We start from the raw sequence: 12,552 nt of genomic DNA on the forward strand, positions 1-12,552 counted from the left end.
ATAGTATCATTTTATAGAGATTAGAGAAGATCTTTTTGCAGCTTAAGATGCCAAAATTTTTAATAGTTTTTCCTTATAAATTCTGTGTCAATAACATATTTTAAGTTATTGCTATAATAAACAAATTTTTGTGTGCTGAAGTATGCTATACAGCGGTGTTTCTTGCAATGAAAAGAATTTGTCTTGAAATCTGGTTGGTTTTTTTGTTTGGTGGTTTTGTTGTTTTTTGTTGTTTGGTTTTTTTTAAGTACTGTTGGTTGTCCTGTGTTACCTGTTCAGCTGAAGAATAAAGGTCAATGACTGTAGCAAACTGCTTATTAGATGCTTCAAGTTCTTAACATTTGTATGGTGCTTTTAATTCCCCCATAGTGGTGGTTGTTAGGAAATGTTACACAGAAGTATTTGTAGGTCTTGTCAGGTTTGTGACTACATTTTGCTTGGTTAATATTAACTTGAAGTTGTGGGCAAATCTGATTTTTAAACATGATGTGCTTCTGCTTTGAAAGAAGTGTTTGTGTTCATCTGAAAATTGGGCATGGTTTGCGGCAGCATGGCTGGTTAGTTCTCTGAACTCCATCCTGACATGTGGCTCCTTCCCTTTCTTTCCTCTGTCACCATGAATATTTTCTAATAATATTTGTACATGGGTCTACCAGTGGGAGTTTGAAGTAGTTTTGCAATTTTATGATAAAGGATGAACTGACAGAAGTGCATCATTTTTACATTTTTAATGAATTGTTACACTGCCAATGTGTCTTGTGCAATAGAGGACTGGGTTCCCACAGTAGAACAGAAGTAGTTACAGGACTAGGAGAAGGATCTGTATGAAATTAGGCTGAGTAGACAGGAATTCTTTACTTAATAAAATTACCATGCAACTGGAGTACTGCTTCTGTGGGATTGTGTTGGCATAAATGTGTGTGTATATAGGTATGTATATATGAAGGACTTAAATACAAGAGCTCGTTTCTGCCTTTTCACCTCATCAGTCTAGACCCTGTGAAGGTACAAAACCTCAGGTCACTGTGGCTTTCCAAAGGGTATAAAATGTATTTGTAAGTGCTGCATGAACTTTGCTGTATTTACTTTTGTAGATGATTGGACAGTGAACTAGTGGTCTATGAAAAAAGAGCTGAAGTCTTTGCGTATAAGGTTCCTGGTGACTTCTTGTCCTAAGAAATAAGCAACAAAGTTCCATCTGCAGATCTGCCTGTTTCGCGCAGCCTCGGTTATTCTCACACCTTCTTAATAAATAGTACGGCAACAGTGTTTTTCCAGTATCTGTGCGTATGCTTGTAGCATGACTGACTAATTAATATGTGAATAATGGAATAAGTTAACGTGGATATGAAGATGCCTACTGCTAACTTGGCAACCATCTGACACTGTCATTGTGTAAACCTGCTGTAATATTTTAAGTCTGCACAGGGATAGGTGCTCTGAATCAGAAGTTTGCCAGCCGTTTACTGTCACTGATGATTACTGGGAAGTAGATAAATTGGCTGCTGGTGTTAGCCTAAGAACAAGCAAAAAGTAAGCAGCCTGGCTACAGCAGCTGCAGCTTCAATCTAATCCCAGTTCCTGTCCTTTCAGTTACTGGTCTGTAGCAGCTGCCTTATTTTATTGTGCTGTAGTTTTGTAACAGGACTGGATAGCAGTGTGAATTGCAACGTCACATTTCTCTGTCGTGATCTGTGCTGTGGTTCACTCTCAGAGCAAGTGGCAGGTCTTTCTGGTGAAGTGAAATCCTGTTAGGGGTGCAGGCTGCTGCCAGAATGCCCTCCAAGTGCCTGCACCCTTCCTTCGGTGGGAGTGTGGACAGCCTGAGCACTGCACGCTGCTGCTTCACTTGGCAGCATTGAACGACTCGGAATCACTTACAAAACTGCTGCTGTGAAGAAATGTTGGTCTCTGCAAAAAGTTTTTGAAGGTCTTCAGAGCAGTCAGGCACGGCCATGCAGCTGGGTTGGAGGCAGGGCTCCTCCGGCCTTCCCCTCTTGCCCTGCAGCTGCAGCCTGCAATGCGCTGCTCTGCTCTCTGGAGTTCATCAACACAGTTCTGTTGGGTATCATGTAGAAATATGGGTTGCCAATAAAAATCTCAATATTTATCTAATTATTAAAAGTTTTATTAATTTATTTTTAATAACATGCTTTTGTAAGACTCCATATTAATATCAGTACACTTCAGTCTTCAGGACATAATCTTGTTTAGGTTTTGAGCCACTGTCTTATACAATTACCAACATAAAAAATAATCTTTTAGACAATTTAAATTTAGTGGAGAGTGTTTAAAATATCTTTGAACTTTTCAGTATATAGACTTCATATTTGGACACAGTAGCTTGCATGCAGCAGCTTTAAATGTATATTTTGAGACTGAAAGCTCTGACCTTACCCCGCTGACTCAGAAATCTTTACCCTGTGTGTGTAGCCAGCCATGTGTAAGCCTTTGCAGAAATAAGGTCAAAAGCTACAGGGTCAAAGGCAGTTTTTTCCCCTTACATAGTCCCTGTACTGTAGCTCAGGGTTAGGTATTACATTAGTACAGTATGGTGTGTGCTTCAGTGACTTGCTTTCTATCACAATTAAATTTTGTTATTCTGATGATGTATCACAAGAGAAGGTTATGTGGCAAAAAAAATTCTTCTCTTATCTCAGGTATTAGAGGAGCACCAAAATATTCTTCAGGACTTGTGAGAAGCTGCTTTTTACCTTCTCAAGAACAGTAGTTGGTTGAGATGCTCAGCTTGTCCTCATTGCTCGGGATAGCTTCACCAAAGTATTTCACTATCCTTTTTACAGCAGTTAAAGGCAACTGCTCATCTCTCAGCACTTTACTCAGAGCAAAGGACAAGATAATCCCCTTAGCCTGTTAAATGCTCCATCCCATCTGGTAGGTGATAATTGCATTGTAAGGGGATTAGCACAGTGGGATATTCTTATAGTGTAATGAAAGCTGCACTACAAGTGTGAAAGTCAGCTGAATGCATTTGAGCAATTTGGGACCTTACATGTGCACATCTTTGTAAATATCATAAAATAGAAGTTTCATCTGGAGAAGGTGTGCAGTACCTTTCCGTGCCTTCACATAGGTGTAACACATGGTAAATCTGTTCTGAGACATCAGTAGTCTAAATATCTGAAACACTCTTGTAGGAGTAGTAGAATAGGCTTTTGTTTAGCTGAACGTTTTAGGGCAATTCTGTGATTATAGCTGTATTAAATTGCACCCCAAATGTTGACTTTACTTTTACTCAGAACTCCTATGACTTTGAAATCATGGAGTTGTTACTAGTATAGGAGCACCCACGTATTAAACACTGCCTACAAATCTTCCTCAGTAAAGGTGAAATTTGAATAAGCCACACTGTGGAATATCAGTAATTTACTGTCAGTAGGGATAAGAGGATTTCAAGCTGAAAGTAACTCTCCTTACAGCCAATCAGAATAAATGTTTTGAAATTTCAGTTCCAAGCGTGAGCATAAGGTAGTGCAAAATGACTCTAAAAAAAAATTTTAAAATTGTCCTGTGGGGTTTAAGTTTAGCTAATGTTGTTAGTAGTGAAGATACTAAATTTTAGGGCTCAGAGCATTTCATAAGCTAACTGTAATTTAGCTTCCTTACCTTTGAAGATGTTAAAGATCTGTTTGAAGGTACGTTATGTAGGGCAGTAGCTCAGGGTTGATTACCATCCTGATGGTTGCGCTCTCTCCAGTCTCCCTGTGTGGTACAAGAAGCTGGGCAAGTTGCTCAGTGCTGACCAGTATGTGCCATTTCACTGATTTGAACATTAACGTGTTAGGTTAAAACAGGGCTTGGTTAACCCACACTGTGTTGTGATAGTATTTCATAGGCAGGTAGATTAGAAACTTAGAGATGTGTGTATTTTTATGTAAATAAGTGTCAGGTGTATAAATATGCACTGCATGCGGTAGATACTCTAGCAATGTATGACCTTGCTGTGGGATTAAGTTTTCTAATGAATTGAGGTTCTGTGACCAGCTGCGTGGTTGCTGTTTCTTTAGTTTCCAGTTCCTGACTTAGCAGCTCTGTGTGTGTGCCTGTGGGAGTAAGGGCAAAATAAAATCTAGTGGTTTTTTATGGGCTGTCTGCAGTAAATTTGCTAGTCTGTGATGAGGTTGTTGAGCGTGGTTAAGCTTGACCTTCTCTTACTTACTCAGGGTTCTGAGTACGCAGGGTTGAGTAGAAAGCTGCTTTTCCAAAATTGTGGTGATGAGACAGGGTAGTGATTTCACAGATTATTTTTTTTTTCCCCTTTTTAATTTTTGTTATTTAAGGTGGCTGGGCTCTATGGAACATTCTCTGATTTTCTTCTTTTAGATAGAAAGTGTTTAGCTGAGGAGAGGAAAACTTGAGAAATTTGCTCTTTTGTTTTCCGACATTCTGTAATTTTAAATAAACCTGAGTTGAAAGGTCATGGGACTCAAAAAACAACCAACACCCCTCCAAAAAATGAAGCGTGTCCTCTCTCCCCACCCCAGTCCTTTCTGAAATAAGAGTTTGTCACATGAAAATCCCACTTGAAAGAACAATTATGCTGACAATATGCAGAAAATATTTTTAGAGGAATTTTCAAATGTTTAGAAACAGGGTTTGTTTTTTTTAACAATCCTTACATATATTTAAAATATATACTAAGTATGTAGCAAACCAAATCATATGGTATACAATAATTTTTCTTCTTATTTAGGTGACAAACAGCATGTTTGGTGCTTCAAGGAAGAAGTTTGTAGAGGGGGTTGATGGTGACTACCATGATGAGAACATGTACTACAGCCAATCGTCGATGTTTCCACATCGGTCAGAAAAAGATGTAAGTTGAATAAGCTTATTTTTTCTCCTTTCAATAGTGAGATAGTTTCAAGTGAAATATATGTGAGGAAGGGCTTATTTTAGCTTTAAGCTGTGCATGACTGTGTTTTCAATGGCAACTGCTATAATTTTAGTGAGTTTATACATGTAAACTTCAGCCATATGCTTGCCAGGTTTTATTTTTTCATCTTTAAGAACTGTATTTGTAACTTAAATTGGATTATTGATTATATCTTGTGTTTACATGTTGTGTCTACAGTGTTTTGCATTTTACATCTTCAACCATTTTTAGTTTCTGAAAATGCAGCTTGTTTGCTCAAGTATTCTAACTTAGGTTTTTCTCCTGTTTGTAATGACACAAAGTTACAAAACCAATTGTTCTTAAACATTTTTTTCCCTTGGTAATGCATTATTGTATGTTAGAACTGCATTGGCTTTACTGAAGCTCTGCTTATTATTAAAATAAATAATAGTATTTCACTCAATAGTATTAAAATAAAAAATAATTTCACTTTTATATGGAGTGGCATGTGCAAATATGTGGAAGACTGAAAGCATGACTTGAAGTTCATGTCACCTGAAGGTCAGTAATACCATCTCATGACAGGCTTGCATTTAATACATGTAAGCAACATACAGTCTAAACTTTCTTCTTAATTAAAAAAACCAGAAACCTTCGGATTTTCAAAAAGATGTCATTGCTTCAAGTCTGCCTCCTTGACTGTCCAGAAACATAGTTGTTTAATAGTAGATGTGAACATAGTCTTGATAGAGCTTGACCTATGTAAACATAAACATTTCCTATAGACTGTTAGCTGAATTTTAGTCCAGATTTTCAAAGGGAAGGAAATAGGTTTAAAATAGAAGGCTTTTTAAAATGCAAAAAAAAAAAAAAAAAAAGGCTTAAATGCAGCTTTCCAATTCTGTTTCGTAAGTGATTTTGATGAGAAATTTCAGGTGAGCCAGCAAAGGATTAAAATGTACTACAATATAAAGAAAATTAAATAGGCTGTTCTTTTCTGTTTATGTCCATTACATGTGTGCATGTAACACAGATGCACACAGCCACAATGGAATATTTATAATGTTGAACATACTTTCCTTTTTGTGAGCACTGAGAGATGCAGCTAGCACTCAAAAACAGTAGATGCTATTTCTCCAAAGTGATTCTTGGATATTAAATTCCCGCTTTTAGATTTGATGTACTGAGGGAGAAATCATTACGATGTAGTAAGAAAGGTCAAGTGAGATGAATGGTATGCTGTACAGTGTACACAGTGAAAGCTGATGCTTGACACGTTGTTGATGCAGTGAATGAGTGTTTTAGTTGCCTACTCTTTCTGTAGGCAATGTTGCAGAAGTGGATCTTAGAATGGGACTTCAAGAGAAGGAAGGTGGGTGTTCCAGACACCAGGAATGACAAATGAGAAATCATGAAAGCTTGTGGGAGAAGTGGCCAAAATGGGGCGTGGAAGCTGCTGTAGTTGGCGGAAGAATGATGTCATTCCGACAGGAAATGGAAGAGTAATTTTTGCAAAAGCTTTTTAAAGTTTGACTTCCAAATCCTTTTCAAGGGATTTTTTTTCCACCTCTGTAGCTTCACTATTGACCATTACAACTTTCTGAGTTTATGGTTACGAAATCTTAAACCATTATATGCTATTGTATTTTTTTAAAAGAAGTTGATCAAAATAAGTATATGGTGGTAATATTGACATTGTCTGTACACCTTTGATCACTCATGTGCAGCTAAATGTATATTTCTGTATTGCATGTTCCTTTTGATATCTCATTTGGCTCACAGTAGATGAGAAAGGTTGCAAAGGTGGTTGTATTCTTTTAGTTTCCAAGCAATTTTGTGGCTCTGAAAACAATCATGTTTTAAAATAGTCTTTCAACTGGAGTTCTGCTAAAGATGTTCTGTATATGAGAACACAATAAATACATTGACTGTGTTGTTATTTGGATAACAGTATTGTCAGACAAAACCAAATTTGCTCAGAATTTTCTCTGAGTAAGCTAATAAAGACTAACATTCAAAACGTGGATCCAGTTTTATGAACCCCTAGGGGGGAAAACTTCTAGCATTCTAGATCTTGAAACACTTTGACTTTTTCTGTCTTCATGTTTATATTGAACTGGAGTAGGTAAATGTGGGGATAAAATAAAGGTAGAAGAAACTTGAGGGAGAGGAGTAAATCACTTTTATATTTAGAAAATCCAACTGGTAATAGAAAGATTAAACCATAGCTTACAAAGAGATTGTCTATGCTTACTGAAAAATGTCAGTCTCTATGCCTTTTTTAATAACAGAATTATCTAAACAAGGTGCAGTTTTACTGCAATTTAAATTATTCCTTTTTTTTCATTTTCAGTTTCTTGTATGTATTTACTGAGAGCAGGTGAAATTGATGTATTGCAGGTTTTAGCTACAAACCTGTAGAAAATGAGTTAAACTCCCCCCCCCCCATGTATCATATATACATATGAGTCCTTCATTTATGCTTCATTTATCCTCTTAGAGTTCTTCAACGTGAAACAGACTGATTCTGAGGGAAGCCCTCTGTGACTGGCCTCCTTAAATACCCCTCTTTGGGAAAGACTAAAGCTTGTTTAGTGTTTACTCTCACACTGGACATGACTAGGTGTTTTTCTATTTTTCACTTTGTTGAAGTCTTACTGATTTTGACCTTAGAAGTTACTGCTTTCCAAGGAATTGTTACTGTGCGTGTGTATGTGTACTCCAAGCAGAAGAACATACAAATTGGTGAAACATTGCTAAAATTTAGAGTAGAGTAAGGACTATTACTGTAATCACATTTTGTATAAACCTCGGAACCTATTTTTCACTTTACTTTTACAGTAGGGTTTCTGTCCTTGTGAAGAAGCATTGTCTTCAGATAGGGTACAGTGATGACTTGTGCACAGTTTTTGACTGGGTTGGGAGCTTTTCAGCTTCCTACCTTGTTTTAACATCTAAGGTGGAGTTTTAATTTTTTTTATATTATATTAGGAAATAGTTCTTTACTCACTAAGTGAAAAAATAATTTGGAACTATGTGGAAAAGGTGTGAAAAATATGTTTTATGGCTCTTAATAAACAATTTTCATAGCACTTACTGATGTAGCGTTCTTGTGACTTGTTGCTTTGGCTAATTTGAATTTTAAAAGAATTTCCTTTACACAAAGTTGAAGTGAACTAAGGCTGCACAGGTCCTGTCTCAAATTTTAAAGACTTTTACAAGTGGAAACAAGTAGCAGCAAATAGTTTAGGACATGTTATTTTTATTTCAGAGCCTCAGTGTAGCTAAAAACTTAAAAGCTTTCTTTTAACTTGTTTTTTCACTAGGGAGTACAGTTCTAGACAGTCAGGACTGATATAGTAATTGAAATGGAAAAGCTACATGTTACTCATGTGCACAAATGCTTCCAAAATCGTACAGATGCTGTTTGGGTCTGTTGTTTTAGGCACAAAATTATGGTTCCTTAGATGAGATTAAATCTTACTCAAGCCATCTAATGCTTCCTTTTTACTAAATGAGTGGCTTTGCCTTGAGTCATCACAAACCTTGCTGTGCTAAGTAGGGAAGTGGAACAGAGTATATCCATGAATGCTCTGTCTATGAATTCTGCTGCACTTAGGGTCAGTTCATGATAGCCATGTCATGAATCCTTCAGCAAAGAAATCAGATATTTTTATAGAACTTGCAGAAAATAGAACAGTTCAGGAAAATAGTTTAAGATTTGGCTTGAAAAAATGTGGTTCTTTAAATTAAATTGGCAATAAGATGCACAATATGCCCACAAAATAGTTACAGAGCTTATTTGTGGCCTTATTGGGCTGTGTACGCTCAGCAAAATCATTTTGAGGATGGACATACGTGTGTTTTTATTTGGATAGAGTGACAATGGTAGAAATTGGTAACTCGAAGCCTTCATATACTTTTGGATCTACTGTCTTCAAATGAGCAAAAAAAAAGACAGCTTTGAGGAAAGATGGGACCCATTCAGTCTGAACTTCTTTGATTTCTCATATATAAGAATGTAGGAAGCTCTCCACAAGTGCTTTACCAGTCTAGCCCAATCCACTGAAGGTGCCTACCTGGGAATGTAAGATCAGGGCATCTTCTGTTCTGAACTGCAGTCATAAATCTGACAGTAGACATACATGCCTTTTAATGAAGGTCTGCCCAAAATATGCGGAAAGTTAGGAGAATTTTTTCAATGGATGCTTATTCTATTTCTTGGCCCAGTGCTTTGCTGTTCATTTTCTCTCCTAGTTGCTCAACAGATGATAAAATGCTCAGAGTAACATGGTAATAATTCTCTGATTTCTACTTCTAGTGGGTTAGTTTGCTGAACTTACTCTCCTCTCTGAAAAATCTTAATGTTTTAACTAATTCTGGACTTTCTTAGTTGAGACTGACGTTCTTTTGCATCTCAGTTCTTTAAAAATGTGGCTTCTTGTGAAGTCAAATATATTTTAACAATTGGGGCAGGCAAGATCTAGCCTGCAGATTAGATCTGGCTCATTGCAACTATTGATCTAGCTCCCTGACACTACCTTTCCTGAAGTAGGAGGTCCTCAGATTTGGATATTGAGCACAATGAAATGGGTTATTGATTCTGGGAACCTGCTTTCCAGAGGTTTCTTCCATCCTGAAGTAGTAGAAGCATGTCTGTGATGGATTACATTCAGGTGTTCCTCTGTCATGAGACAGTTGCATGCAGGCAGAGGTCAGTGGTTTGTCTTGTAATGGACACAATGGTGATACAGCAAAGGGGTGGTCAGAAGCTGTATCAAAGCCTTTTACTGCGAACTTCCATTAAAGTAATTTATAGAACCTTTATCTAATTCTTTACTGTGTATTGAAATATATGGCCTTATAAAGAGATAGTACTTTTACAAGAGATAACACCCTGAAACAAGACTTAGCTTACCATGGAGATAGAGATCCAGAATCTTGCTAAGTTTGAGAAACTAAATGTGGAAGGGTTTAATCAGTCTTCTGGAGACAGCTTTGGCTTTAGAGTTGCTGTACACCACGTTGTTCCAGCTGGATTGTTGACTTTCTAATGCTATTTTTTTAGGATTCTAAGGGAATCTATGCTATCTTGTTTCCCAAGGCATCTTGCTTGGCATTTGCCTTAGTTGTTGCAGGAGAGTTTGTTAGCTTAGTCATAATTTAACTTAAGATACTGCACATGGAGTTGTTGTAAGTATTTAAAATTTCCCATGGAACCCTCTTGTATCAGGAGCAGTCACAGCATTTATGCAAATGCTGGCTGGTTGAATAGAGTTACCTTACATTAATGTGACTTGCCATGGTCTGAATAGTTTTGATCCATTTGTGGAGGGGAAAAAAAAAGGAAAGCTTATTTTTGGAAGAAAATAGATTAATGTCTTTAATTATAAATGGCCAATGAATGTTTTCATATACATTACTTTGCATGTAAACGTAGTTGTAGATTTGACTAAATAGTGGGTTGGTTTGTCCCCCTTGCTTTGTGAAACACGTGGCTTAAACTTTTTTCTTTGAAGTGTGAGCTGCAAAGCAACAGAGTTGCTTTTTACCTTCCCAGAGAGTGATTAAACATTTTTTGCATCTTTTAGTGAGTACATTGATATGGGGTTTTTTTTAAAACAAATTTTAAATGAATGAAAATTGCAATTAATGAAAACAGATGGAAGGACTTGCAGGGAATGAGATGAGAAACAAATTGAGGGAGTTTGTGTGTTCTCATGCAGTATACCCTTTCAGAGCCTATTATTCTACCTATAGCTTGCGTTTCCATAATAAGGTTATACAGTAAGAAGAAAGAACAAAAAGTTTGGAATGCAAAATGCAGCCTTTTACTGTGTCATCTATAAATTTGTACCTGGATGGGTTTATCAAATAAAACAATACATGATAAACTAATTTTACTTAGACAGGAAAGTGGGGTTTTAGACTGTCACACAGTTTGCAAGTAGATATCTGAATTAAAGTTATTTCATGTCACTTACTTTACAATTTGAAATTGTCACAAGAAAATTAAGTTCACTATTGATGACTAGTATATAATTTTCACTGTGATTGAGTTTGTATTTAGATTTTATTTTTTTTAGTAGAAGAACTAAATGACTGTGGTAGGAGTTGTTTCTGTACTTCATCTAAAAGCTGTATTTCACTGCATCTCCACTTAAATCAACAATATATAATAGTCTTTGTATGTCAGCTTTAGCAGTTGAAGTGGTTCCTTGGGCCAGATTAATTCCATGAATGAAATCATCTGCCTTTTCTAGAAAGAGGAGGGTTCTGGTTTCTTACACAATAATTCAGTTCATTGAACATACTGTATTGTAATATTGGTGGTTTATGTGCTCAGTGTGTGGGTGGTTTGATTTTGGTTTTGGTTTTGCTTTTTAAATTTTTTTTTGTATGCAACAGGTTATTTAATTGAAATAAAACATTTGCTTTGTTGTCCTAGTTAGTAATGCCTTATGGCATTTTTTTGTTGTAGCAGCTTTCAGCAAGTCTTCAGTAATCTTTAGGCTCACTGGTACTATCAAACTACATGTCTCTACACAGGGAGAATTTGTTTTTAGAGTTTTACTTTAATAGCTATGTTAACCTCATGTTAATAATGTCATTGTCATTCAAAGGCAAGATCTTGCCTTTAAGTTCTTGAGATACTGCTACAAACAACGATGCAGTCCTACCTCCTTGTACTTCCCAAGTGCCACTGGAGGCAGAAGACCACAACCATAAATTATGAAATCTGAAAGATTTAATAAAATTTTCTTTTTTTTCAGTATTGTATTTGGTTTTATATTTCACAAAAAATTTATATCAGTAACAATTTCCACTTGCAAATAATAACCTGCAGTTATAAGGTTTTCAAAATTTCTTCGCTGATCTCTGATTTTTGAGACTTGTAAATATTTTCTTGTAACATGGGAATTTTGTGAGCACTGTATTAAAAGGTGGCTTGTAATCCAGAGAACTAATAATACTACTAAAAAAACCTCGCAGAGTATAGAAAAATCTGTATTTTTTTAATCTGTTATTTGTTGGTGTGATTATTTTTTTTTACATCAGTATAACTAACACTTTCTTCTTTTGAGCCTGTGGGTCAGCTGTTTTATTATTAAGTAGTGCAGCACAGGTGGCAGATACCAGAAATAAAGTAGTGCAAATAGAAAATGATGCTGATGTTTGCACCTGTGAGAAACCCATCGTTTATGAGGCCAAATATTACTCACAGATTTATTTGCTTATTCTAACACGTTTTGATTTTAGGAGTTGACTTTGTAGCTCTGGATTGATGTATTTTAACTTCAGCTTTTGCCTTGTCTTTAAGAAAGTAGCTTTAGGCTATAACTGCATAATGTAGCAGCCTTCGCAGAAGTGTTGCTTTACTGAGTTTCCGTGGTGCCAAGGTGTGCTACCGCCACAGTTATGGTGACAGGCAGCTCTCCGCACTGTAAGTTGGGGTTTGCTTAGAAGATGCAGGATGCTGCAGTGAAGGGGGGGAGGTGGGAGCCCCATCAGCCAGCTCTGCTGCTGGGCTGCCTCCCACCACCTCCCTCTGCTTTCAGGGAGGCTGCAGGTTGTGTTCACCAGTCTCCTGAGAGGGCTGTAAAATGCAGCAGTTTTTTCACAGTTCTGGCAAACTTAAGCAATTGCTGGTGCTGTTTTTTCAAGATTGCTGACACTCTTAAATTAATTTATTG

General features: G+C 36.7%; 1 protein-coding gene across 2 annotated transcripts in view; it reads left to right on the forward strand.

Annotated features, from left to right (window-relative positions):
- CNOT2 (CCR4-NOT transcription complex subunit 2) overlaps nt 1-12,552 on the forward strand; it is a 91,120-nt gene that overhangs the window by 47,938 nt on the left and 30,630 nt on the right. For both annotated transcript variants that reach the window (XM_074870567.1, XM_074870566.1), the window contains exon 2: nt 4,715-4,837. In XM_074870567.1, the coding sequence (XP_074726668.1) occupies nt 4,727-4,837 (111 nt within the window). In that variant the 5' untranslated portion in view covers nt 4,715-4,726. The remainder of the gene's footprint in view (nt 1-4,714; nt 4,838-12,552) is intronic.

The sequence above is a fragment of the Strix uralensis genome, chromosome 5 (assembly GCF_047716275.1).
Source record: "Strix uralensis isolate ZFMK-TIS-50842 chromosome 5, bStrUra1, whole genome shotgun sequence".
Taxonomy (NCBI): domain Eukaryota; kingdom Metazoa; phylum Chordata; class Aves; order Strigiformes; family Strigidae; genus Strix; species Strix uralensis.